Genomic DNA, 27,760 nt, shown 5'->3' with positions numbered 1-27,760 from the left:
TGAAAATAGCATCTCTCAGCTTACTCTGACTCATGGCCACCTCCTGTTCTGCTGGACTCACTTCCTCTCCTTATATCAGGACCCCACCCTCACCCCAAGCCCTACTTACTCTGACTCAAGGAGAGTGAACACAGCTCTCCACCCTTCCCCTCGTCCCAGGCTCTTCTCTTGATCTGTCTACAATGTCTTCATCTCCGGTCCCACCTGTCTTCCTTCCCAAACTTAAAGACACTCCTGACTTGCATCCCCTGCTCCTGCTCTGCATCTCCCACCCCAGGAGCATGTGACCAAGGCTTGCTGTGCCCTCTAGTACCAGCGCTGCCCACACCTGACCAAAGGCTGGCCATGTGTTCCACAGGGAAGGCCACTCAGCAAGCAGACACTCACCATGAGACCATGAGGTCTGCCTGAGGAGACCTCATGGACCTTGGTCTTGCTCAGAGACAGGAGCTGCAGGCCCTGTGTGGGCTGTGGAGTCTGTGTATAGAGGTGTGAAAGAATGAGCATGTGAGGCTGTGTGTCAGCCACTGTATGACAGGGTGATATATGGGTGGACAAGAGTGAGAAGAGCCTCCCAACACTCCCCCAGGAGCCCTTCTCTGACCTCAGGGGAGGTGAGGATTGCGAGGATGCAGTGTCACCTGGTGGCTATATCCTGAACTACAGGCTACAAGCCATTTCTCCTTCCTCCCTGCCCCCCAAAACACCACACACACACACACACACACACACACACACACACACACACACACACACACACACACACACACACACACACACACACACACACACACACACACACACACTTCCTCTAGGGTCCAGCCAACTTGCTTGTCATCTGGACACCCCATAATGGTCCTGTAGAGATTGAAGATGGAAGCCTTCTCCTGAGTTGCCTTCTAGCCCAGAGAAAGGGCTTCCAGAGGGAGGCAGACAGGTAGGCCTCAGACCCTAGCCTTGATAGATTACTTAAGTTCTCTAAACCTCCTAGCTGCAAAATGGGCTGATAGCATTTGTCTTTCTTCTCCCAGTGCCAAGGTATGGTAGAAGTGGGACTGGCAAGCCACTAGAACTCTTCATTAGGGTACAGGGACCCCACCTTCCAGGGCAATCTTTTCTCTATACCTCCATTCCATGGTCACCAAGTCCTGCAGATCCAACCTCTCCTGGGTCCCCTCCTCACTCATCCCCTGGATAGCACTGCACTTACAACATACTCTCATAGTCACTGCTCTGCTGTCCAATAGGCACTTTCTAGAATGCATGTGTGAGTCACTCGTTTACTGACAGGCTGGCTGAGAGTAAGGCAAGTTCCACAGGCTGGTGCTCGGGCCCATTATGGCAGGCTCGATCCCCCTCCACCTTTCCACCCTTCCCTTCTCTGTGCTTTCCTCTGCACAGTTGCTTCTACTACCAGTGTCTCTCTCCTTTGCCTGCAGGAAAATAGCACCCAGTCATCTCTCCACCCTCTCTATGATTCTTCTCAGTTGTGATTCTGCCTGGACCCCCCCAGCCCTGGCATCTAGGAGGCTTGTCACAGCCTGTGACTGAGTTCTGATCCCTCTCTTTCAGCAAGCTGTGAGAGCCTCCAGACTAGGCCCAGAGATGAAGTCAGCTCTGGGCTCAGCACGGGGTTCTACAGCACAAGGGATCTATGTGTGGGTTGTTCACGTATGGGTGATGAGGGATATGTCAGCATGGGCCCTCAAGGGAGGGCTAGACTGATTGGGGACAGACAGCAGACTCAGAGTTGAGGGGGCAGCACAGTCCGTAGTGTTTGTTTCCGGGTGGTGATTGCCCTTTGTCCGAAACTGTGTGGCAGAGGGAAATGCATGCATTCACAGTTGGGGGCATGCGCAGAAAGGTAGTTTGTCAGCACCCACAGACCCTGGCACCAATATGACACCACTGGAACAGCCATTTCCTGGTAGTCTTGGGCCACAAAATGACCCCTACCTCTTCTTGGGGTCAAGCCTGGTCATGTGCTATGAGAAGACAGAGACAACTTCAGAGAGCACACAGCAGGCCTGCGTAGGAGCCAAGCTTGAAAACTATGAGTGTCATAGGGTCACTCATGACCAAAGCAGGTTAACACAGAAGGAGTAAAGGAAGCCCTAGCCGAGTGCCAGTGGCTCACGCCTGTAATCCTAGCTACTCAGTAGGCTGAGATCTGAGGATTGTGGTTCAAAGCCAGCCCAGGCAGGAATATCTGTGAGACTTTTATATCCAATAAACCACCAGAAAACTGGAAGCGGCTCCATGGCTCAAGTGGTAGAGCACTAGCCTTGAGCTGAAGAGCTGAGGGACAGCGCCCAGGCCCAGAATTCAAGCCCTACGACCACCACCACCAACAACAAAAAAGCCCTAGAAGGAGGTCTAGGCCACCTCCTCCAGGAGGAATCCCTGACTGCTTCAACCTTCCACTTACCCCATCCTTCATCATCTGGCCCTCCCCCCAACAGGTCTATGACACCTCCCTCCCTCCCAGAAGAGAATTTTTTTTAAGCCCCAGGAGTGAGCAGCTCCAAAGAGCATTTGCTTTCCCCACTTTGGCTTCCCCTCTACCCCATACATAAAGTCCACAGACAGCCTCCCTGGGGAAAGGTTGGTAGAAAGAAATAGATTTATTCTCATGTACAAAGCAGTCAGCCCACGGGACCACATACAACAGGTGCACAAAGTCCTAGAAAAACGCATCTCTCTAAAGGCAACTCAGAGTAGGTAAGGCAGGTGGCCCCTCCCCTGCCCACAACACACACAGAAGGAAACAGAAGAGTGAAGCCAGCAGCTGAGCTCACCCAAGAGACCCAGCCCTCGGGAGTCTCCCAAGCCCTGGGGCACAGGTGGATATGGCCTTGAAGAGGAGAGAAGCCTGGCCGGGCCTTTCTTGGTCGGCAGAAATGAGAGAGGGGGCTCAGGCCAAGGGGGGACTCTCAGGGGGGACACTGAGGGACTCCAAGTTGGACATTCTGTGCCCTAGGCTGGCAGAGATGTTCCCACTGCCTCTGCTGGGACTCCATGATGCTGTAAGAATGTGAATTTCAGGCAAGGCTTAGAGAACCAATGGTCTCACTGTCCTGTTTTGCCCAGAGAGGGTAGGAAGTTGCCCTGGATCATACAGCTAGCAAGAAACAGCTAACACACTTGGGCCTGTCTCCCAGTGGAGGACCCTTCCTGCCTCTCCACTCATCTGCTTTCCACCCGAGCCCCTCTCCCAGAGCACTGAGCTGCCAGGCTGGTGGCCTTCTCCTTGGGAACACCCAGGTCCCAATGCCACCAGAGACACAGAGGAGTCCTCAGGGCCTTTGCTCATGGCTGCTTTTAGTCCTCCAGCAAGAGTTGGAGAGTGTTTCCCACCCTATGCTCAAACAGGTGTCCCCCTTCCCCTTCTACGAGGAATCCTGGACACCCCCAAAGGATAGAGGTCTGCAGGAGAAATGGCCACAGATCTGGTGGGGGTAGGAATAGGGAACAGAAGGATCCACCAGGACTGCTCAGAGAAAGAGTGACTTGGGGGGGAATCTTGTCAGGGTATAGTCAGAGGTGCAGCACAGAGGGGCCTGTTCACAGGTCACCCCTCTGCTCTCCGAGAAATGGCAAAGTCCTGCTAGGCTAGAAGTCTTGCTTCCATTCTATGGACAAGAAAGCTGAGGCCCAGGAAGAGCAATACTCAGTGCCCAGCTCACACAGGAAGTCCTGGTCTAGGAGCCAGGACCCATGGCTCTGGTTCCCAGTGCTTCAGGCCAGACTGGTAGAGGGCTGTGGAGGAGAGCTGGGCAGGGAGGATCCTGGGAGGGCATCACTCAGCGTCCAGGCTGCAGCAGCCATTGACAGGGCCCCTCGTGCCATCCAAATCAGGCACCTCATATTCCTCATCCAGGAAGTCCAGCGAGTTGTTGCTTGGGAGGCCGCGGATGGTAAACTTGTGGGACACTTTGGTCCAATGCTCACGGTTGGAGGCCACGCGCTCATACAGCTCTGCTGCCTTGGGGAACAGGTCTTGTAACAGCCTGGGGATATGTAGGAGTAGAGTTAGAAGTCAACAATCAAAGCATGGCTGGGTACTGGTGGCTCATGCCTGTAATCCTAGCTCCTCAGGAGGCTGAGATCTCAAGATCACAGTTCAAGGCCAGCCTGGGCAGGTAAGTCTATGAGACTCTGATCTCCAATAAACTACCAGAAAACCGGAAGTGGAGCTGTGGCTCAAAGTGGTAGAGTGTTAGCCTTGAGTGACAAAGCTAAGACAGAGTACTCAGGCCCTGGATTCAAGCCCCAGTACCAGTAACATCCCTCCCTCCCCCTCCTCCCCCCCACAGCGTATCGACAGCAATAAAGATGAAGGCTGTACCACAGGTAGGACTGGCACAGGGAGGCCACAGGACAGGCACAGGAAAGCTTGATGGTCTCCACTGGGGACCAAGGATGAAGTGAAGGACCTGCTTAGCAACATGGCAGGACAAGCTGTGGGTCAGTTGGAGCTGGGCCAGTCCAAGCTCAGTAAGCTGTCCACAGCTGGCCCTTGTCTGTCCTGCCATCTCTCTGTGCAAGGCTCCCAGCTGGGCTCACGGCTCACTCACTTGTAGATAGGCATTGCGATGTGCTCCATGAAGCTGATCTGCAGCTCAGGGATGTAGGCCTTCTCCCGGTCCATCATCTCCATTGGCCTGTTGCCCATGGCCTTCTCCTGTGGGTACCAGGTCTTCAGGCCTGCTCTCTTATTCCTCCCTCAGGTCCCAGGCAGGTCGGGTTAACCTCAGTCTCCTCCCAGCTGCAAACCAGGGGCCCAACCTCAACCTGGGCATCCTGAGGTCATGCCACACGTACCAAGTCTCCCTGGGAGAAGAATTCTTTGTAGATCAGCTCCTGGAAGGAAACACTCTCATTATTTCCAAAGGATGGAATCCATCCAGGCCTATGCCTTGGACAGTAAACTATGGCCCAGTGACATACCCCACTGATTGCCTGACAATAGGATGGCCCTCAATGGGATGAAGTAGCTGGGTGCTAACCTACCTTTCACCAGCCTCTCACTTGCTGTGTGGGTCCCATTAAGCCTGTACCCCTCTCTGAGTCTTCATCAGTCACCCTGAGATGGTCTAGCTTTCTCTCCTCAAGTACAGCCAAGCTGAGCTCAGCACACAGAGTGTTCAGGGAGGTCCCCAGGGTGAACAGGGTGTGTAGCCTGTGCCTTCCTGAGGAGGGAAGCACTTACTGCGATCTTCCGGGTGGTCTTCCAGCCCTTGGTCTGGTCAGAAAGGTCACAAGAGGTCATCAGGAGGCAGAGGAGGAGCCGGTGGTGCTGTTTGTTGGTTTGGTCATAGCCCACTGTGTAAGAATGACAAGGTCAAAGAGAGGGGTCTTGCCTCTGTGTCCCCTCTGAGGACAAATCTAGGACTGGCACCAAAGTAGTTCCCTGATAGGAGCCAAGGGGCCAGGTACGATCATCCTGGAGAAAGGAGATGGGTCCCCTGGCAGCTCCCCATCTGGACTGCCCATCTCCCACCAGGGCTGACAGCAAGCACCTTCCGCCATCTTCTGGAGGTCTTTGAAGATGCGGAGGTGGTGGGCCAGGTCTGTGGCCAGGATGATGTCTCGCATCAGGTCCAGCATGCGCTGATAGTCCTGGGGCAAGCCAGGGGAGGGGTGTCATGGCTTCCTGATGGACATGCCCCACCCGTTGTCTTCCCGCCCACCCCCATGCTGCTTCTGTTCCTGTATCAGCCAGCTCCCACCCTTCCCCCCTGATCCTGGCTCATCACCTTCCGGGAGAAGTGATCGAAGATGTTGCAGCCGTGGGTGTTGAGGATGGCGATGGCCTGAGCAAAGTGGTGCCTCTGAAGGGACAGGAGGGAGGGGCTTCACTGGGGCAGAGGTGTCCCTGACCTCTGACCCCAGGGGAGACAGTACAGCCCAGTGGAGCCCTAGCTCCCAACAACAGGCAAAAAGAGCAAGCAGGGGCTCCAGTTTTCTGAGCTCTGTTTCCATCCACTGTGACTCGGGGCGTGTCCTAGGCCAGCTCCATGATGCTTCCGATCCCTCAGCCGTCACAGAGAAGGATCTGATCAGAGTAAGTTCCTAGGGCCTTTGCAGGCTAGAGGAATTTTTGAAATGATCCTCGACACTAATTCATGCGGAAAACATTTGTTTGCTGACAGGAACGGTGATAATGAAGCAAGGGCAAGGCCCTGTCTCCTAGCAGTGAAGGGCTGTCACTTGGAGGAGGAACAGGCACATCCCAGGGGACAGAGGTCAGAACCCAGGCTGCATCAGGCCTCCCAGGAGACAGCAAGAGAGTCTCTTGGGGTATGTGTAAGCAGGGACGGCCTCTGGAGGGGTTGTTCAAGAGAGGCAGCCAGCAGCAAGGTGACTTTGAAAATATGGCTCCTGCCCTCAGCCGAGACCACCTGGTACCATGTGCAGGCTACTCAGAGATATCTCAGACTTTGTCTCTATCCCTAGGAGACCCATGTGGGGTAGACAGATGGATCCCTTACAACCTAAGGGCAGGGAGGGGCATCGTGGACTTCTATTGGACATGCCCCATCCAGCCCCTTGGAATATCCCGTTCTTCTCCCAGCTCCAAGAGATAAGGGGAGTGGAGAGCATCCAGACTGGAGTGGGGGCTGGGGATGGGGGGAGGAGCTGCACGGGAGTACCCAGTCTTCTCTTTGTGAAGATGGCTTGGGCAGACTCCACTGCACCTGGCTTGCCCTGGAGGCAGCTCTTGATGTCTGTCTGTCTGGAGAATGCAGCTGTGGGGCTGGCTGAATAGGGGTGAGTTTGTGGGGAGAGGAGAGGATGGCAATACCTCCATGACAGAGCCCTCGGAGCTGTAGAGTGCAGCCAGCACAGATTTCTGGAAAAGTCCAGGAAAACTTCCATCACTCCTCACATCCAGACCTAAAAGCCCACTGTTGATGGAATCCTGGCCCTGTTCCTTCCACCCCAAGTGCTGCTGGGTCTACCCCATCACCACTACCACCACTCCTAAGGCTGTGAGAGATGAGACTCTCAGACACGTGGGGAGGGGCAGACCTCTCACCGAGGCCACCTGGAAGGAGTTGTTTGTGCCTCTGTGATCCAGGTCGTGACACATGCAGGAAATAAACAAGGCAAAGATCTCGATGTCCCTGATTGAGACACAGAAAGGAGAAAGAAGTCACCCACAGCTGCCTCCCTGGGCCCCCTGGAGGAGAGACAGCTGATGACATGCCCAGACAGGCAGTTAGAGTGTCTGGCTCCTTCGTCTCAGTTCATATTCAGTGACTGTGGGGCTGTACAACCCTGCTCCCTGGGCTAAGAGGACTGGATCAATGGTGTCACACAGGAAATGCTTCCTTGTCTCAGAGAGGGGCCCCAAGCTGCTGTCACTCACTCGAGGTAGTTGGTGAGCTCCAGGTTCTTGTAGAGCAGGTAGCAGAAGTGAGAGACAGAAAAGGCGTGCATCCAGTTATGGTAGGGTGGATCTCGATAGCCCTTCTTCACCATCAAGCAGAACCTGGGGAAGGAGAAGGGGGTCATCAGGATCTCCTCCACGAAGCCCTCCAGGTTCTACCTTGTCTCATTTCTTTGCATTTCTCTATTGATTATGATCCAGTGCCTGGGAGTTACCTCCCATTCACGGATCCTCCCCACCTCCAAAAGTTTGGGTCTCCCTGAGTCATCCTCAGAAAGACACCACTCCCCTCCCCAGAATGCTGTGAGAGGAAAATGGATAGAAAAGTGGATGACAGCAGGAGGAGGAGACTGGGTCTTTCTGTGCCGGGAGAGGCACTCACCGGGCCAGTGTCGGGCAGTCAATTTTGTAGTTATTGATGAAATTCATGTCCTGCAGCATGCTCAAGATGGCCTGGAGAGGACAGAGGAGGGAATCAGAGCATCTGGCGGCATCAAGATGGGGATCATGCCTCTACCCTTTCTCAAACCCCCATACTCAAATATTTGGAGTTCTAGAACTGCAAACATAAACCAGCAGGCCATGAAATAATTGAAACAAGCATTTTCAGATCTGTGAGCTTTCAGAAATCAAAAGGATCTAAGAACTCTTAGAACCACAAAATATTAGAAAAAGTAGGGGACTGCAAACCCCAAAGCCACATGCCCTGGACATCATGGTTCCAGAACAGCTCTTAATGATCATCGAGTCCAGCCCCACACAGACCATCTCTCAGGAAGCCTCCATAGCCTTCCATGATGACTGCCTTACCAGGAAGTTCATAGGCACACCTAACTTAAATCTCTTGCTCACTCCTGTCCTCTCCCCATCCCCTCACCATGGATGTGTCATCCTCAGGCAGAGAGCGAGGAGTGTAGGTGAAACAGGCAAAGTTGGAGTCAATGGCAGCCACAGGCTGGATCCCATCGTGGAGAAGTTTGGTATATTCATCGTCAGAGACCTAAACGGGGGAAGCCAGGGCATTAGAAGATGGTTTCCTCTCTGTCTAGGATTCTTATCCACAAATTCCCATAGCAGATGGGAGGCCCCCCTCATTCAAAAGGTACTATAGTTTGGCCTCTATTTTATGGACCATCACTGGGCAGATGACCACTCTCCTCTCTTGGTGATTAGGACTGAGGGGGAGGGGATAGGGTGACAGGGAAGCAGTGGGCTTCCCAGCCTTCCATAATATCCAATCATCTAGCTTATTCCCTGGGTATTGAACTTGGTTTAAACCAAGTTCTGTCCTGTGAGACTCCTACTACCTGCTTCCATCCTAGCTGAACTGAGAAACAGAACTGAGAAACAGAAACAGGTCTATATGGAAGGAACAGCAGGAGCTGGGAAGGTGGCTCAGTGGTACAGTGCTTACCTTGCATGCATGAGACCCTAGGTTTGATTCCTCAGTACCACATAAACAGAAAAAGCTGGAAGTAAGTGCTGTGGCTCAAGTGGTAGAGCCCTAGCCTTGAGCTGAAGAGCTGAGGGACAGCACCCAGGCCCAGAGTTCAAGCCCCACAACTGACAAAAAAAGAAAGAAAGAGAGAGGGAGGGAGGGAGGGAGGGAAGAAGAAAGGAAGGAAGGAGCAGCCCTGGCCATGATGGCTCATGCCTGAAATCCCAGCATTTTGGAAGCTGAGACAGTAAGCTCACCAGTTCAAGATTAACATGGCGGGCAACATAAAGACTGCCTCAAAAAACAAATGAAAAAAGGAGGTAGAGGATAAGAGAAGAAAAGGGACAAATAAAAGGAGAAAAGCAAAGCCAGAGCAAGAGGCACACATTGCTCCAGGTCTGCCTTTGCTGCCTCAGGAGACAACAGTCAGAAATCTCGGCCTTGATCTGAGCTGCTAAGGACTCTGGGAGGCAGAGAAAAAAATTGGAGAGGAACAAGTGGCCCTGTGGGTCTGGAGTAGGACAGACACTGTGTAAACCTCACCTTCATGTGGTACATCATCATCTCATTGGCCAGGTGGCTGCGATACTGGGCCTCATTTACTTTTTTGTATAGGAGGGACTGAGGAGAGAGAGGGAAAGAGGGGGCTTCAAATAAGGCATCTGTGAAATCAAAATGCCCTTTACTTGTGTAAAGGGTTCAGAAAGAACCTTCTCTTCCTGTCCCATTTGGGCCAGAGCCCTTTGGTCTACAACTCAGACTGCAGGGCATACCCCACCCCCATGTTCACAGAGCTTTCTTGCTTGCCTCCCCCATCCTCTTAACATTTGAAGCACTTGATCCTAAGACTTCAATGATGGATCCAAGGCCCAAAGCAGGGAAAAAGCAGCCAAGAGGGATTCACATCAGGAACATGTGTTGGATTTCCAGGCCAAAGCCACCAATAGGCCCGCACGGTGAACCCCAACATTTGCCAAAAAGAAGCTGATAAAGGGTTGAATTGAGGTTGCTTCCAGAGAAAAGGGGAGGGATAGTTTTGGCAATTAGACTTTTTTCCCCCTTAATGGTTCTTTAGATTTGGACAGGGCAAGTAGTATCCCCAGTTATCAAATGGATACTGAATCCAGAGGTGGCCAGCATGTACTAAAGATTTCACAACACCCAGCCCATCAAGACAGAGCTAGGAGAGCCGGTGGGTGGGGCAGGAGGTGGGTCCCGCGCCAGCCCCTCCTCCCCCTCACATGGGCGATGCTGATGCCGCAGTAGATGGAGAAGGCGGTGGCCAGGTCCTCGTCGAACTTGCTGAACCATGGACCATTGATCTTGTTCACTAGCTCGGCCACACCGATTACCTCTGGGGAAGAGAGCGAAGCTGGGAACGGAGGGATCTGGCAGGGCCTACCCTCTCTAAATTTCACGCCTGAGAATTCCTAATCCCTTTAGCTCCAGGAGCCTGGGATGGCCATGAAGCCCGGCCCACCTTCCAGTCGACCCGCCCCTGGCCCCGCCCCCGCGATCACCACGCCCCCTTGGCCCCGCCTCTTTCAGTCGGGTCCCTCCCTGGCCCCGCCCCTGGCGGCCGTGAGCCCACACCCTGATTCTCGTTCTTAATGGGGAAGCAGAGAATGTTGCGCGTGCGGAATCCAGTGCTGTCGTCCACGCCGCGGTAGAAAAGCGGGTGGGCATACGCATCAGGGATGTTCAGGATCTGGCCCGTGGTTGCCACGTGGCCCGCGATGCCCTGGTCGGCCGGAATGCGGATCTCGTAGCTCTGCGGGATGAGGATGGAGTGGGAAGGATGAAGTCATTAGTCAGGCTGCAGGGGTGACATGGAACCTGCTCCCTGGAGATCCCCCTGCGCTCCCGGCACCCTCCTTCCCATACCTCATCGTCCACCACTCCCCCATCGAACACCTTGGCCACCAGTTCATTCTGATCCAGCAGGAACACGGAGCAGCTGTGGGGAGAAGAGGTTGGTTCACAAGGCCCTGATACCCTTTTCCAACTGTCCCCACTTCTTTTTACTTAGGGTGATGGCCAGATTTCCGAAGCCTTGCAGGAATGGCTACAAAGGGAGACATTCTTTTCAGGGTTGGCTGGCATCAGACATTCTTCCTTTTTTTTTTCTTTTTGCCTCTACTGTGTGCCAGGCACTGTTAGGAGTTGAGGATCTGTGGCAAACTGATCTGGCCCCGACCCTGCTGTGAGTGGCAACCAATCAAGAAGGCAGGGAGGAGAAGGAGAAGGGGGAAAAGAGGTGATGAGGAGCCTCTTTTGCCTCTTCTCTGGGTAGATTCGCTCACATCTCTGCGTTGCTGAGGTTTCTGGCCTCTGTGATGATCTCCTGGAGCAGGACAGAGACATCATCTGGGGAAAAGATGATGCCCACCAGGCAGGTGGTGAGACCAGAGTGCCAGGTGGAACCCTCCCACCCGTCTTCCCTAAATAGCTGGCGTGAAGGGCAGTGAACTCACCCAGGTGAGTGAAGAGGTTCTTTGCCACTTGGAGAAGGGCCTAAGGGGAGGGAAATGGAGATCACAGGGAGTTCTAGTTAGGGACCACCCTAACCAACCCTCAGCCTCCATTCACCCCAGAGTCTTTTCATTCCTCCACTAGGGGTCCTGAAACAGATGTGGAAGTGACATTTGTCTACCGAGGAACAGTGGAATAGCCCAGCAAAGATATGTAAGAAACATCTGAGTGGCATTATCCTGTTTTTGCTACCCAGATATTGCTGTAGTGCCCATATTGAGCAGAAGAGGGCACTCACATACAGTGCCAGCAGCCCCCTGCTCAGGGCATGGGGAACTACTCTGACCTTCCCTCCTTAAACAGACTTCCAAGTTATGAGGTTACCTAGCTGTCACAGGGCAGCTGGATGGTTTTCTGGGTCTGGGGCTGAAAGCTAGGTGAGTTGGTTCCTGGAAGAGGCTCAAGGCAGACTACTCACCTGGCACTCACACTTGAGCTTCTGCTCCTTCTGGAAGGCCAAGGTGCTGGTGAGCACTGTGCCTGTATAGTGGAAGCAGTGCTGGATCACATGCTCATCAAGGTCTGTGAACCTGAAGGAGGGGCTGGAAGTCACTCAGGAGGGCAAGGAAGACAGGCTTCTCTCTCTTTTCTCCTCGTTTCCATGCTGCCAGGAAGCAGCAGGGATATTCATCAGCCAATCATAACTCTCCTCTACACTAAGGCTATTCTACTACACACCTCCCTCCCTCAGACTATGGGCTCCCTGATCAAAGGGCTCTACTCTTCCTCAGACCAAAAGGGGTTTCTTCAGGCTATCGATTTGTCCCTGTTTTGGTTTTGAAACAGGGTTTCTCTATCATACCCAGGCTAGCCTGGAACTCCTTGGGATCCTCTCACCAAAGGCTCTCCAGAAATTGGGACTGCAGGAGTGCACAACTGCACACATAGGTTATTTCTTGAAGCTAGAGCCATGTGTCCCTTTAATTAATGGGAGACCAAGACTGGGTCTCCTTCCTCAGACTAGGAATTTGCCCAAGCCAGAGCTGGGTGTCCTCCTGCTCTTCCCACTGTCTTTCCATCCTAAAAGGGAGACAAGTGACAGAGAAGGGGAACTCAGATGGCTCTAAAGGAACAAAATGAGTAATGGAGAGGTATCCAGCAGCAGCTGCATTAGCCTAGTAGACCCTCCAAACTCCACTCCCACCACTGCTGGGAGAGTGCACCCTTCCCACACTGTTACCCCAGGGGAGCCCTGCCCCACCTCTCAGCTCCACCTCCTGCCCCATGTCATCCCACAAAACTCACAAGTCTCCTCCCAGCTTGTTGAAGGCGCAGGCCAATGCCACCACCTGGTCAGTGGCCCGGCTGATGACAGGGACACAAAGCATGGCCTGAAGCTCACAGCCCAGCATGCTTTGTAACTGTCGCACATCCTCCTGCAAAGGGGAGTGCATCAGGGCAGGGAGTAGTTGGGAATGTGTTTCTTCCCCAGCCCTCCTCTATGGTGGTACGAATTCCCTGAGTCTTATCTCCAGACAAGATTCTGACTGTGCAGGTTGAGCACAAGGCCTCTCTTCTCCCCCTTCCCTGGTCCAGCCAGGCCATGGCTTACAGAGGTGAGGTCCTTCAGCTGGATGGACTTTTTGTCTTCAACCACCTGGCCCAGGCGTCCCATGGTCAACTAAGGAGCAAGGAGAGGCTGAATCAGGGCCCAGCTGTCCCCATATCAATTCCAGGATGGGAATTTTCAACAAATGATTCAGGCAGTCCAGTAGGGAGTAGATGAAGTCAGTTTTGAGCAGAGAATTGGAGGAGCAAAGGTTGGTAGAATCAGCTGCAGAAGACTCTAGGGTCTTCCCAAAATAGGAGAGGTATAAGCAAGCTCCAAAGATTCTCATTGATTGCAACAGATTCTTATCTGGAAACACTCCTACAGAAGTGAGCCAGTTCCAAGTAAACCTTCCTGTAGATAGTTCTCCTAATGGAGCTACATTGTGAGATACTGTGATTTCTTTGTGACATGTCTAAGTAAATCTCAAGATCCAGATAAATCCCACCTGATTCCAAGAGATGCTAGAGGACCCCATCCCTTCCAACAGATCCCAAGAATGCATACTAGGACTCACAGGAAAGCTGATCTCTTCCCCTAGCACTTTATCTCCGAGGACCTGAGAGACAGAGAGGTATGGACCAGTTACTGCAAAGACAGACACTGGCTTCTTGTCCCACCCACATCCTGCACCCAGTGGACCTGGCCCTTCACCTTGCAGGAGAGCTGCAGGTTGTCCTCTGATACTAGCAGAAGGCAGCATCGCCATGCCTGGGTCTCCTGTTGCAGCTGAGAAGGGAGATAGAACAAAGGGCTGATTGCAAACCTAAGGTCACACCCACCCTGTCTCCTTTTTGAGGCTCTTCAAGCTTGTGGAAGTGGGGGAAAGGGGCCTTACTTCCTGAACTGAGATCTAAAGTCCTAGGGGAAGTGGGTCCCTGATGGGAGACAGGGCGGGGAATAAGGGTGGTGCTCACAGACTCACATATTGGAGGACTTTAAGCTGTAGAGAGGTGGCATCCAGGTCATACAGTTCCCCTGCAAGGGCAGGACACTGGTCAGTGAGGGCAGTTTGGTCCCTAAAGGTGCCCTCCCCCACCAGCCCTTGACTTCCCCCAGCTACACGAGCGCACCACCTCCTAGGCCACCCCCCCAGAGGCCCCCGCCTCCCCCTGCTCCTCTCCAGGTCTACCTTGCTCCGCCCTCATAACCTGCACAGGCTGGGGGCCCTCACCACACAGTTGCAGGATCTTTCTATCTTGGTCCGTGTATTCCACTTTGTCCTTCTGGTTTTCTGACACCTCCACCAGGGAATTCTGGATCTCTCCAAGGGTCGCACTGGGCCCACGCTGCTGCAGGGCCTGCACCCTCCGCAGGGCCACCAGGGTCTGGGGTGACCAAAGGATCAATGTGCCCACAGGACTCCAGCAGTACTCTGTCCACAGGGCCCATCGCTCTGTCCCAAACACCTCAGTCCTCCTCATTCCTCCATCCCGAGAGCACCCATAGCTCTCAGTCCCATTGTCCCTTCGTTCATGGACAAGTATAGGGTCTGTCTCTTCCTCTTGCTCTCAGAAACTAGGCAGAGACAGATATTTCTGTCTCTAACACATGTGAGAGTTCCTTGGTCCTTGTTAAAATTATAATCTTAAAACGTCAGGCACAAAGCATTTAACTCCCATTATTATGGCCACTTTTGTTTATTTATCTTTTATTTTTTGTTTAATGCCAGTACTGAGGCTTGAACTTAGGGTCAAGGTGCTGTCTCTTAAGGCTGGCATTCTACCTCTTGAGCCACACCTTCACTTTTGGCTTTTTGGTGATTAATTGGACATCAGAGTCTCAGGGATTTTCCTGCCCAGGCTTGTTTTGAACCCTATGACCCGCAGATCTCAGCCTCCTGAGTAACTAGGATTATAGGCATGAGTCACTAGCCCCCAGGATTAGCCCACTTTCAGATGTGAAGCAGGCTCTGAGACTTCCTCAGGGTTCCAAAGCTTGGATGTCATGGAGACGAAATGGAAATCCAGGTCTGTCCAGCTCATTGTCCATCCTACCACATCCCACCCCACTCACGTGTTTCTCCACTGCCTGCAGATTCCACTCGTCATTGTCACTCAGCTGGCCACAGTGCACCTGGAAGGACAGAGAAGGGTGCTGTGACCTGTTGGCCTATCCATGCCACAGTGCCTTCCCTGTGTCCAACACACCCCAGCCCCCAGCAACAGACATGCTCCATTCAGTAGACCTCCATGGTAAACCCATCCTTCTGACCACGCAGATAGCTCCTACAGATACAGACTAGAACTTTTTGTCTCTGTCCCATTATTTTCCATCAGCACTGTTATCATGGGACAGTCACTGTGTCCTGTCAGCTTAGTCAAGGTGTAGAGTGTCAAGGGGTGTGTGTGTCTTAGACCCCCCTTCCCAGGGTCTCCCCCACTGTGGGGCCCTCCAGACTCTGATCATAGAATGAGTAGAATTCACCTCAGTGTCCTAGCTTCATTCTTTCTAAGTCAGAGTTTGAGTTGCCTCTAAGTCTGGATTAAGGAAGGAACCGGGCTCTGCCTGTGCAGGGCGGATGGGAAGGTGGATGGCCTGGAGTTCTCTGTCTTACTCAGGATTCTCACGACTGTGTGATGCAGGTTTCCCCCCGCCTCCCCCCTCCCTGCAGATGAGCCAAGGCCATGGGACTTATCCAAAATGGCAGGGTTAAGACAGCCCCATCTGCTTCCCCTGGGACTTGTCCCAAGTCACAAAAGTGGAGAATGACAAAACAGCCTCACCTATTCCTGCCCTCCTTTCCCTCTCCAGGATCATCTTCCCTGCCACCCCCATTATCCTGTCTCTCTCCCAGTTCCCTGTGCCAGTCAACAGGGCTCCCCTTGGCCATTTTTCAAACTCAGTCTCTTCCTCCTTTCAGCCTTGCTTGGGTGTGGAGGAAGAACGTGGGGAGAGGGAGATAGGACCATCCAGGGGTTCACTTCAGGCCCTCCAACCAGGCTTCCTACCTACTCATCAGCTTCCTCACCTACTCAGAGCTGTTCACTACCAGCAGGGCTCCCCACAGTGCCTTCACTGGGGGCCCCTTTGTCATCTTCCCTCCTAGGTGTGGTGCTGGAGGCCTGGAACCTCACACCTGAAGACAATGGAGACTACCTGGACTGTAGGGCCAGAAGGTAGAGCATCAGGGCGGCCTCCTGCCTCGATACTGAAGCACGGGCAGGACAAGCAGAACTGGAGGCAGGGAGATCATGTGGGCTGGAGGCTGTCCTGGGAGTGCCAGGTGGGGGGTGAGAGGTGAGGGAAATGAGGAACCCTGGGAAAGAGTAAGATCTATGATGCCACCCAGGGAATGGCCTGGAAGTTTTAGCCTACAAGAACTGGGGAGCAATGGCAGATTCAGCATGAGAGGGCCATAGTCTGTCAGGTGGAGGGTGAATCACAGAAGCAAGACTACAGACAGATCTGTAAGAGACCAGGGATAGTGCCAAAGCTTAAGCTCTAGAGGAGGGTCCTGCTTTGACTCCCTGTAGGATAAGGGGTTTGAAGGAAATGGAGGCCAGGGTTCATTTGCATAGGGTTTGCCAAAATGTGCTGGGATTGGCTATTAGTACATGGAGGAGGGAATCCCTCTTATTACCTCTCCCTGGGCCCAGTTCTCAGGAAAAGGGAAGGCTAGGAATCCTCTAGAGCAATAGAGCAACCAGATGCAGACTAAAATCCCATGGCGAGGGAAAGGAAGGGGGCGTAGTGTCCTTCCAGTAGGTTCACCTACCCAGTGTGTGAACAACACACACAAATACTCTCATAAGGGACCTCAGGAACTGCCACATGCACACACTCCTGCTCACTCTTCCATGGACACACACACATACGCAAATTGCAGTCACTGCCACACACTCACACTAACAGTGTCTATACTATTCACACATGCACGTTCACACCACTACCTAAGAAACTTGAGTTCCCATACCCAAGAACCATGCACATACTTCCAATCTTCCCCATACATATACACCAAAAAAATCGCTCCAATACACACGTGGCCCCACTTTTACCTGTCCTTGTTAATGAGGGTTGCTTTCTGGGCACTCTGCATTGGGCATTTGGGGCTTAGAAATAACAAAAAGCCTGGCCCAGCTACCAGTCCTGACCCTCACCAAATCTGACGTGGTAATGGTCTAAACACCCATCCCCATGCAAGGAACTGTCAGGCACAGCTGACCAATAGACATCAAATGCCAGAGACCAAGGGCCACCCACTCCTCAAAGGGACTTATTATCCCAGAATTGAAAAACAGAACCAGAGACTTTCCCCACAAAGAATCTGCTCTCAAAGTCCCTTGAGCTGAGCTGCAAAGACCCAGAACTGACCCCACGGCCCTGCACCTGGATGGCATGTCCTTTAGAGATCCCACCACCAACTCTATCTTCATCAAGCCCCAATATTCCTTATACTCCCTGTTTCCTTGCCATCATTTGTATTTTTATCCTAGTGCTCATTTATTTCGTGTCTTCCAAACTATACCATATAAAGCAGAGCCTGTTGGTCTGTCTTGGTCACTTCTGTGTTCCAGAACCTAGCACACAGTGCTTACTTAGCACCTAGCTGGCACTCCAGAAAGAGTTCATCAATGGATGGATGGCTGGATGGATGGATGGATGGATGGACGGATGAATATCAAGTGCAGAGACCAAGCACAAGGACCATGGCTTGTTGAAGAAGGAGCTGGTGCAACTCATCCCTCCCAAAACATCTTGCTTAGATCCTGCCTCCTCCTCTGTGCCCCCTCTGCCCTGAGGTTCAGGTAGCAGCTGAGAGCTCCTAGTGGTCTGGGTACCTCTGGGTGAGATTATGTGGCTCACAGATCTTCTCTGAAGGGCATCTGGTAAAGTGCATTTCTACCTGAGTGGGCAGGGACAGGCTTGAAAGGAGGTGGTCTGTGAATAACCCAAACCTCCACCCTTCAAGAGCTCTACACTGCCAAGGTGAAGAAAGGCTTATAGAAACTTCTGAGAACCCAAATCCCACAGATAGCAACTTTCTCAATCATGTACACCCCATACTTCTGCCCTACCAGGACCATACTCTTCCCCAACCCCAAAGCTCAACTCCCACTGTCTAGAATGCCCTTTCCTTTTCCTCTTCCTGTCAACCTCCTACCTATGCCCCAAAGCCCTACATAAATGCTCTCTCCACTGTGAGGTGGCCTTTGCTCCTCCAGCTTCTGCTGTCAAAACAACTGTTGGCTGTACTTATTTCATTTGGCTTGGGGTAGCTGGAGAGTGTCACTGCTGTCCTCCAAAGTGAAAGCTCCTAGAAGATGGTTTGTCTAGCACCCAGTCTCTGGGGCAGCTAAGTGAGTTAAAGTGAAGTGACCTGACTACTTTTTTAATGCCTGTGCTAGGGCCTGTGCTACGCTGGTGCTCTACCATTTGAGCCACATCTCTGCATTGGGCTTTTTGTTGGTCAATTTGGGATAAGAGTCTCATGGACTTCTCTGCCTGGGCTGGCTTGGAACCAAGATCCTCAGATCTCAGTGTCCCAAGTAGCTAGGATTACAGGCGTGAGCCACTGTGCCCTGTTTCACTACCCTTTGGAGAAATACAGACCTCTCCTTCTGCCTCCACCCCTCAGCATGCTGCCCAGCCCTGGGCTTCCTCAGATCCACCAGCTCTGGGACAGACCAGCGGGAGCAATGGAGAGGAGGAAGCAGCCCACGGAGAACTCTGCCAACAGCAGATCCAATCCCTGCAGGAGCACAAGCTGGGGGTGGGGAGCAGCTTGTGGGAGAAGCTCCCCCAGTCAGGCAGATGGGGTGTGGAGTCAGGGCATCAAGCCAAGCACCCCCTTCCCTCCCCTGGTGGCTACCCCCTACTCCCACTATCCTCCCTCACCAGCAGCTTGGGAAAGGTCAGGCGCCTCAGAAACCTTTAATTCCCTTTTAATGAGCTCAAGTTGGGGGGGGGCTCCCCTGGTACGCCTTGGCCAGCTAATTTAACTGTCAGCATGGCGCCACCTCTGCAGAAGCAGACTCCCCAGTAATAGTGATCTAGGGACACTAACCCCTTCCTTACCTGGTACAGGACAAGGATTTTGAGCCCCATCTCCATATGGGAGAAGAGATGCAGAGTGACAAATCCCAGCTGGCAAGATTCTGCTACCCACCATAGCACCCCATGGTGGAATGAGCCCTACAGAGTCCCACAGGGGTAGCAGAGAGTCTGTTGGTCCCTGCAGCCCACCCCCACTTCCCAGGGAAGCCGGGTCCCTTCCGCAGGGGACCCCTAGCTGCCTGGCTGGTGTTCAACCTCAGTGTAAGTCTAGCTGGGGTCTGTCTCCCCACACAGCCTCTCCCTATACCTCCGAGCTGCAGTCACCCCAATCTCTGACTCCTCTTTCACAATGTCTCTCAGTGGCTCATGTCCTCTGGTCCCCTGAGTGTCTTTCAGTCAGTTCATCTCCCCATGTTCCTGCTTTCTTGAACATTGTCCTCCAACCCACAGGGTAGGAGGAGCAGATTCCAGAAAAGAAAGGCCAGGAAGTGCCAGGGACTGGGCTTTTCCAGCTCCATGGAATCTCCAGATGGGACCTGTGCATGGATCAGGTTGCTGAGTGGACCAGCAATTTTCTTCTCCCAATTCAGGGCAAAGTCCAGGACTGAGCTGTGGGAGCCACCTAGAATCTTCTCTAGCCCCCACTCCATTCCCTGCCCAGTCCATCCCAGATTGCTGCACACACACACACACACACACACACACACACACACACACACACACACACGTACTTCAGACAGGCTGCATCCACCACTTTCTCCCCTGTCATTCTCATCTCCAGTTTTACCCCACAACCCAGCCACCTGTGCAGACTCTTACCAAGATGACAGCTGCCACCACCTCTGCCTCCTTGTCCACCAGCGGTATGACCAGCACTGAAGGGGAGAGGGCAATGAGATAAAATACTGAGCAGGAGGTTGGGGAGGGAGACAAAGACGCAGACAGAGGGGCTGGGACAGAGACACAGAGAGACCCAGAGGGCCAGTGAGAGAGAGAGGGGTCCTGAGCCGGCAACAAAAACAACCCTAGCAATGACCCTTGCGTAGAAGGAAACCCCCTCACTTCACAGCATTCTTCTGATCCTCCCAGAAACCCTGAGAGGAAGGGAGGCAGGTAAGGCTGAGCACCCTTATGCTATAGATTGGGAAACTGAGGTTCAGAAAGGGGAAGTGACTTGCCCAAGATCACACAGCAAGTCAGGTCTCCTGACTCCCAGTCTTGTGCACTTTCCACATCGAGACAGAGGACAGAGACCTAGAGAGACTGAGACACGAGGCAGAGAGAGACATGGCAGACAGGGGGCATGGAGAAGAAGAGAAAAGGAAATAGAGACACAGTGACAGAGCATGACAACAACTCCCATCTTGCAGCAGCCAGAAGCATGTGGGAACCACGGCCATGGGTCACTGAGCCCTAGTAAGTGCCGAACCCTTAACATGCCCCCCTTTCAAGGTGAAAACCCTCAAAATGCCCCCTCAAGGTAAATACCCATTTTACAGTCAGGAAATTGAGGCTCAGGTAGGTTAGTAGCATCAGGGAGAGGATTAGATGGAGGGACTGATTGCTGGAAACACAGAGCCAGAGAAAGGAGACAGAGATGAGGATGGGTAGAAGACAGACATGAGCTGGGAGCAGCACCACAGCCCTCCCTGTCCCTGCCCAGCTCCGAGTTCTTACCTTGGGTTTCAGGAGCCAGTGGAGCCATCAGCCTGGCCAAGGGCTTCCCTGGCAGGTCCGAGGAGCCCAGCCCATTGAAGCTCAGCCGCTTCCGGGAGATCACTGCCTCCCTGAAAAAGGACACAGTCCACCTCTTAGTCCTTGGATCAAAGAGAGGCAGAACCCAAGGAGACGGGGGTTACACAGCAGACTGCACCACACACGGGGGAAAGGATCTGCCTCACAAAGAGGACAAAATGAGAAGGTTAGACAACTGAAATCTGGCCTTCTGTGGTCCTGGCTGATAGATATAGGGAAGACATGTGTGCAGAGCCCAGTGCTGAACCTGGCCACAGGGAGAGCAGAGAAAGCCCCAGCAGAGCCCAAAGCTAGACTACCAGATGACACTCTCCCCTGCTGCTACTAGGCAAGTGCCCTCACGTCTGACGTTCCTGGGGGAAATTAGGATGGGGGCAAGTAGAACCCTCCCCATCCATCCTCAGGAAACAACTGCAGAGCCAGTTTAGTGCTAAGCACAGGAAGGAAACTCCAGAGGTTAATATCATAGCTTGAGTCTACTGGGACTTTCCTGTGTGCCAGGCACCTTATATGAGTTAGACCAGAATTCCCCACAATCCTATGAGTTACAAGTTAACATTATTTCCATTTTCAGCTGGAAAAGCTAAAGCACAGAGAAGTTAAGTAACCTGTCCAGGATCACGTGGCTAACAAGTGGTAAAGGGGGGCTTTGATCCTAGGCAGGCAATTGGTACTAGAGGTAGAATGAACCACTGTGTTTGAACTGAACCATTCTAAAGATATGTTGGGTGTGAGCCTCTACAGGGAGATGGGGGTGTGTGTCTGGAGGAGAAATGTGATTGTGGAAACTGAGGCGAAGGAAATTGGTCATGAGAAGAGTGACTTACTCTCACCCTCTGCTTATACCACCCTTCCCCCTAGTCTCTGGTCCTTCCTGCTTAATTAAGTGCCTGATTTTTTTTAACCCATTGTCACTCCCTGATGATTAATTGTCCTAAGTTCCTTGTTTTTCATGCTGCTTCTAATTAATTGTGTTTATAAGGGCTGCCTGGCCTGGATAGAGAAGCTGGGGCTCTGGTTTGTGCATCTGGGGCCCTAAGAGGAATCCAAATCAGATGTAGAAGCAGTCTGCAAGGCCTGGGTCTGAAAGCCACAATTACTGGAGAATCAAGGATCAAAGAGGGTGGGCATCTCATTCAAGGTCACAGTACATAATAAAGCATTCCCTCCTGGCTCCTTTGACACTTCAATCTATAAAAGCCACTAGTGCCTCTCACCTTCCAACCCTCTCATCCAGAACCCCAAGCACTGGGCTTCAGGCATGAACAGGGATCAAGGGTGGCAGGTGGGCCATGGAAGCTACCCTGTTGACTAAACTGACAAAGCCTGGGGCTTGTTGGAAACAGGGTCAGCCAAAGCCTACCTCGCTAGTTAGCATCTAACAAACTGGTTATCTGGAAGCCACAAGGTGGCGCTGGTCCCCACACCTCCGGTCAGGGAGACCTTGACTCCAGGTACCTGGGAGCTGACCCATTCTCTGTCCCTAGAGCTGGGACTGGCTTATCCTCTCTCTCCTAGACCCCTGATAATTTGTCCCTAGCTATCTTCTTTTCTGCCTAAAACCCTTTCCTCTGTGGCATCATAACCCCAGCCCTGGCTCAAGAACTCTGCTTTGAGGTGTCCTCTGGGTGTTCCTCAGTCTGAGTTTATCATCTCCACCCCTCCCTCAAACCCTTTCTAGAAACAGTACAATTGTCCAGTAGGTCTTTGTTGTTGTTGGTTCATTCTGGGGCTTGAACTCAGGGCCTGGGTGCTGTCCTTGAGCTCTTTTGCTCAAGGCTAGCATTCTACTACTTTGAGCCACAGCTCTACTTCCAGTTTTCTGGTGGTTAATTGGACATAAGAGTTTCATGAACTTTCCTGTCTGGTCTGGCTTTGAACCATGATTCTCAGATCTCAGACTCCTAAGTAGCTAGGATTACAGATGTGAGCCACCAGTGCCTGACTGTCCACTGGGTCTTTTACAATTCTGAAGACTGTCCTGGTGGCCCTAGTGGCCTCCCATTTCCTCCCCCAGCCACAATTGTCCCCTGTTCTCTTCCCAAACCACTTCCCAGGGACAGTAGAGGCACTTTTCCCCTAAGCCTTGCAGCCTCCTATCCCCCACCCCTACCCCCCGGCCCCCAGCCTCTGGCTTCCTGCCTGGATCTCAAACCACTCTCCATACAAAGCAAGAATACATTTTCACAGAACATCAGTCTGTCATTCCAAAGGGTCTTTAAGATGAGCAGAGCCTGACTTGAACACCCCAGTGTTATGGGAAGGTTGACAATGTAGACCCATGCTTGAGTCAGCAGACTGGGCTCTGACAAAAAAGGAAGAGCAGGCCCCTGCCCAGCCAGGGCAGGAAAGGATGAGGTCAGGAAGGCTACCGTAGTGGAGTCCAAAGAATATGCAGAGGTCATCTAGACCAGTAGGAAAGGACAATCAAGCAGATGGAACTGAACATTTGAGGGTTCAGAGGAGAGAAGATTGCGTGTCACTGGAAGTCCCAACCACAAGGAGGAGGGCTGGCTGGACATCAGGGGACAACCCTAGACAGGGGTCAGGACAATAAGGACTGGATCTGAGGACAGTTGGCATCGGAGGGATTTGAGCAGGGGAGGGTAATGGTCAGGTTTGATTTAAGACCCATCCCGTTGTCTAAAACCCTCACGAGAGAGAGAGAACCTGACATAGGATATATACTGTCAGTGAGGGCCCCACTGTCTCCGTGTCTCTGGGTAAGAGGTGGGAGACTGGGCTCAGATAGACCAATGTTGACTGGGGCTAGATTACTGCCTTCCCCTCTTTCATCCCAAGCACTCGGGCTTCCCCAAACCCTCAACTCTCAGGAGGCCTTGGCATCTTTCTCTGCAGCTGGCTCTCTCCTCTCAGCTGCAGCCACCCCATCCCCCCGGCAGGCAGAGACATGCCAGGCTGTGTTCCCTCACTCCACCTGTGGGAGCCTCTTCCCTTGGCTGCACTCTCCCTAGAACAGCTGTCCTGCAGAATAAGATGGGAAGGTATTGAGGTGCAGGCTCTCCACCATGTAGAAGGGGGCTCAAACCCTAGTGATGCTCTCTTTCCCTCAGAGCCCCTACCTGCCTCCTCCCCAGCTCCTTCCTCCTTTCTGTCCCCATGTTCCCCTGTTCCAGAGAGGGGGATGGATTGTACACCCCCGCCCCCCAGGGACAGCTGTCCAGGTTGGAGACTAATGACTCAGGCCTGATACCAGGGTGGTCATGGCCCGCCTCGCTGAAGATAAAGACAGATGGGCTCAGAGTGGAGAGAGAGGAATGGGTGTGGATTTTTATGACAGTTCTATTCCTTTAACAACTATTTGTTCAATGGAAAATGAATACAGGAAAAAGCTCTCCGTGGGTAAGATCAACAGCCTGGGGTACAGTGAGGTGTATAGGCCCTCTCCACCTCCCAGAGCTCTTTTTCTCTGATCCTCTTCTAAGGTGAGGTCCCTGCTCCTTGCTGAGATGCCCCCACCCCATGCCTCATTTCTCACTAAGCTTTATTAAGCCCTGGTCAACACAGAATGCCCAAGACCCTTACTGAGCCCAGATTCTCAATGAGTCCTGTACCCCACGGAGATTTAGCTCCTCACTAACCCCACCCTCCTGAGAGTCCTGGTCCCCTGACAGATACTCTGTCCTTCACTGAACCTCATCCTTCAGGAAACCCCAATTTCCTAACCACCAAGTCCCCTCCCCCACAGAGCCGCATCTCAGAGCTTCATCTCCTCACCAAGCTTCAACTTCCCACTGAGTCCCAGCATTCACTACGCTCCATCTCTCACTAAGACCTACCCCTCCATGAACCCCTATCTCTCACTGAGTCTTTATCCTCCACTCACTCCCCTTCCCCTCTGAACCCTCCCACTCTCACTAGACATCCTCCTCCTTCTCCTCTCTCAGAAACAGATGAGATCCAAATGAAAATCTCTTCCACTCCTTCTCATCGTATATAAGAAATCTAGAGATGGATACAGACTCTGTGTCCTCCAAGACAAACAAGAGGAAACTGGATCTGCATTGAGAAAGGCCAGGAGCCTCCAAATGGTAGTGGGGACTGTTCCCCAGCATGGCTGAAAGGTCTGGAGTTCCTGCAATCAGCAGAGAGAATCAAAGGCTGTACTGGCAGGAGACAAACTAAGAAGAGGGAAACAACAGGTTGGGGACTGAAATAGGCTGAGATAGGAGAAGCCTTGTAGGATTCTCTCTTCTCTAGTCCTGAGATGTCCTTGTAGCTCTTAGAATTCAGGGCTAGACCAGCCCTCAACATCAGACTGCCCAAGCTTATTATTTCACACAAAAGTAGATGGGAGAACAGAATAAGTGGGAACAGCCCACACTAAGCAAAAGGGAAGAAATGTGAACACCACCTGATATGGAAAAAATAACTTATAATGTCAAAGCTCACAGAATTCACAAACTGTATAGACCATGATAATGACAATTTGCCTGGTGAAAATTAAAATGTGTTTGTGACTCTAAGTAGCACTATTCCACAATACTGTGAAATTTATGTAATCACCCACTCTCAATTAAAGAATAAAAAGTGAGAGAAAGGATGGGCTAAGAGAGATGGGTGACAGTGTGGTCAGACACTTTGTACTCATATACTGTTTTATAGAATGGGAACTTCTTTGTACAGCTACTTAAAGATAATTTAGAAAAAGTAGATGGGAGGCCTAGGGAGGTGGATGGGGTTGGGATGGCAGCCATATTATCCTGGATCTGGTCTCCAGACTCGATGCTTCTGTAGACAGATCCATCCCTGAGAAAGCCATTATGCCGTCACCTTTTCTGAGAAGCGGATCTTCCTCAGAGCTGGAAAACAGTATGTTTTGGGAAGAGTCACTGTAGGCCTTGAGTGGATCATGAGGGATGAGTAAAATGGGGCTGGCAGAAAGGGAAGAAGAACAAGGAAGGATTTAAACAAGCAACAGGGGAGGAAACAGTTCGAGTAAGCACCAAAAGGCAGAAAACCTGCTCTGACCTTGGGGCCTCTGTGAGTCTATACAAGGGAAGGGGCTGGACAGATCCCCAGGCTGAGGGGAACCCTTCCTCCCACCTAGACTGGCCTCTTTTCTGCCTCTCCCTCACCCCACCGTCAACCCATTCCTATTTTCCTGTCCCCTCAGGCCTTATCTGTCTTTATGAACCTGCCTCCACCTCACACCTGCTGCGGTTTGCCAGCCCTGCCCACAGCCTGGGTTTCCAAGAGGAGCAAACCTCTCCCACATCCACATCTCAGCCTGCTGGCAGGTGCCTCCACCTTCTAATGGGACCAGACCCAAGGAAAAGATCACTGGGTTAAGACCATTACCCCAAGGTTCATCATGTGCACTTGGGAGAGGAGGGCAGCCAGCAATTCTTGAGCTCCTATTATGGGCTAGGCACTGCCCTATGCACAAGGTACCTATAATCTCATGAAATCAATCAGCAGAGCCTCAGGGTAGGCAGGGATGGCATTGGGCTGGAGTCTAGACCTGCCTGACTCCTAGTCCCCTGCTTTTCCCATTCCTATGTTCAAGCTGGATCTTGTTGGGAGTACCTGATAGAGTCCAGTGAGCCCCTGGGACTTTGAACTCTAGGGCTCACTAGACCCCAGACACCAGACATTGGAATAGGAAGACAGAGCAGAGATTCCCCAAGGGGGCACTGGATCTCAATCTCAACCTCCAAGCCTCAATGATGTCTGTGTCCCTGGGATGTGAGTATGTGCCTGTCCTCATCTGCTCATACCACTCCTTGCTTTCCTGGCCCACCCTGGCCTCCTGGCACCTCTGACCCCCCATCTCCTGGCCTCCCCATCTCTACTGTGCTCTAGGTTAATTGCATTTGAGCATTCACTTTTAATCGCCTTATAAAGAAATCTTTTCTGAAGGCTTTGCTGGGTCTGTAGCGTTGTGCAGAGGCTGCTGAGTAGGCCTCTAAGGGAGAGCTTCCCCAGGCTCCTGTGGATCTTCCAGCCCTATACCATGGTCTTCAGATATGGGGGCCAGAGAAGACAGTCCATGGCTTTGTCTACACAGTCCTTGAGTGAAGAAGTTGCTAGGAGATGCTGAAAGTGTCCCCCACTCTCCCACACGGGAAACTCAGTGTCAGGACAAGAGGTGAGGAAGGCTCGGGGCTATAAGAGAGGTGCCAGCTGTTTCCATGGAGAAGGACCAGGGAGAGCGGCCACCAGCCTAGATCCAGGGTTCCAGGTGCCAGGAGGGACCGTATAAGTCTAGGGTATCCTGACCGAATACTTCCATGATGAGTGAATGACTTAGTAGCCTCTGGTGCTACCCCAGAGCTGTTAGAAAGCCCTCCCCACAGTGTGCAGAGAGAATGTTCCCAGTGGTTCCCCCTCTGACCCAGTGCTCCCTTGGGTGCTTTGTTCGGTTCTTAGAAAACAAGTGTTGATTCCTCAGAGCCTGTGTGCTCCCTACCACTCTCCTGTCCTCATAGGACAGGTTTCTAAACAGACAGGAGCTAGACCTGACCCTGCCTCATCCATGGCACATGCCCTATGACATGTCTCCTGACTGTTGCCCATCTGGAAAATGTGGAGACTGAATTCAGTGCTTAGAGGTAGCAAGGTACTGATCCTCAAATCCCTGGTTCTAATAGTAGTAAAACTATCACAGCAAACATTGCTTATCATGGACCAGGCTGTTTTAAATGCTTTACCTGCTTCTCAATGCATTTAATTATCCCAACAACCCTGTAAGTACTAACACAAAGGGGAAAAAATCCAAAACAAAACAAAACAAAAGGACCCAGAGAGGCTGTCTAATTCACTCAAGATTACAAAGCTAGTGAACAGAGAGCTGGGATTTGAACCCAGCCAAAGGGACTCCAGAAACATCTGCAGAATGCTGCCTGGATCTCTCTGATCTCAGACACAAGGGCAGGTACCACAAGCTCTGGCCCATCTATTAACACTGGGATCCCAAGTCTAGCCTCACGGGTAGTGTTTATGGCCTGCTGGGATTTGAACTCACATAGCACAGCCCTAGTCTTGAGATGCTACAGCAGTCTAGACCTCTGTGAGGAGAGCGTTCCCCTGCCTCTGCAAGGGGTACTTTCTCTGTTCCCATCCACCT

General features: G+C 52.3%; 1 protein-coding gene across 4 annotated transcripts in view; it reads right to left on the bottom strand.

Moving 5' to 3' along the window:
• Nucleotides 1–2,604: 2,604 nt before the first annotated feature.
• Nucleotides 2,605–27,760, bottom strand: part of Pde2a (phosphodiesterase 2A) — an 89,865-nt gene continuing 64,709 nt past the window's right edge. For all 4 annotated transcript variants that reach the window (XM_070035084.1, XM_070035085.1, XM_070035086.1 and 1 more), the window contains 27 exons: nt 20,593–20,702; nt 19,735–19,790; nt 14,932–14,991; nt 14,090–14,243; nt 13,841–13,893; nt 13,570–13,644; nt 13,433–13,474; nt 12,919–12,987; nt 12,612–12,742; nt 11,785–11,896; nt 11,309–11,348; nt 11,138–11,201; nt 10,719–10,791; nt 10,428–10,605; nt 10,076–10,188; nt 9,378–9,455; nt 8,274–8,396; nt 7,779–7,849; nt 7,376–7,498; nt 7,043–7,130; nt 6,809–6,856; nt 5,760–5,834; nt 5,523–5,622; nt 5,213–5,325; nt 4,825–4,863; nt 4,578–4,684; nt 2,605–4,010 (listed from right to left, as the gene is read on the bottom strand). In XM_070035084.1, coding sequence (XP_069891185.1) covers nt 3,800–4,010; nt 4,578–4,684; nt 4,825–4,863; nt 5,213–5,325; nt 5,523–5,622; nt 5,760–5,834; nt 6,809–6,856; nt 7,043–7,130; nt 7,376–7,498; nt 7,779–7,849; nt 8,274–8,396; nt 9,378–9,455; nt 10,076–10,188; nt 10,428–10,605; nt 10,719–10,791; nt 11,138–11,201; nt 11,309–11,348; nt 11,785–11,896; nt 12,612–12,742; nt 12,919–12,987; nt 13,433–13,474; nt 13,570–13,644; nt 13,841–13,893; nt 14,090–14,243; nt 14,932–14,991; nt 19,735–19,790; nt 20,593–20,702 — 2,506 coding nt within the window. In that variant the 3' untranslated portion in view covers nt 2,605–3,799. The remainder of the gene's footprint in view (nt 4,011–4,577; nt 4,685–4,824; nt 4,864–5,212; nt 5,326–5,522; nt 5,623–5,759; nt 5,835–6,808; nt 6,857–7,042; nt 7,131–7,375; nt 7,499–7,778; nt 7,850–8,273; nt 8,397–9,377; nt 9,456–10,075; nt 10,189–10,427; nt 10,606–10,718; nt 10,792–11,137; nt 11,202–11,308; nt 11,349–11,784; nt 11,897–12,611; nt 12,743–12,918; nt 12,988–13,432; nt 13,475–13,569; nt 13,645–13,840; nt 13,894–14,089; nt 14,244–14,931; nt 14,992–19,734; nt 19,791–20,592; nt 20,703–27,760) is intronic.

Source organism: Dipodomys merriami, unplaced genomic scaffold (assembly GCF_024711535.1).
Source record: "Dipodomys merriami isolate MVZ:Mamm:240054 unplaced genomic scaffold, mDipMer1.0.p SCAF_25, whole genome shotgun sequence".
Taxonomy (NCBI): Eukaryota; Metazoa; Chordata; class Mammalia; order Rodentia; family Heteromyidae; genus Dipodomys; species Dipodomys merriami.
This window is presented reverse-complemented; position numbering and strand designations above follow the sequence as displayed.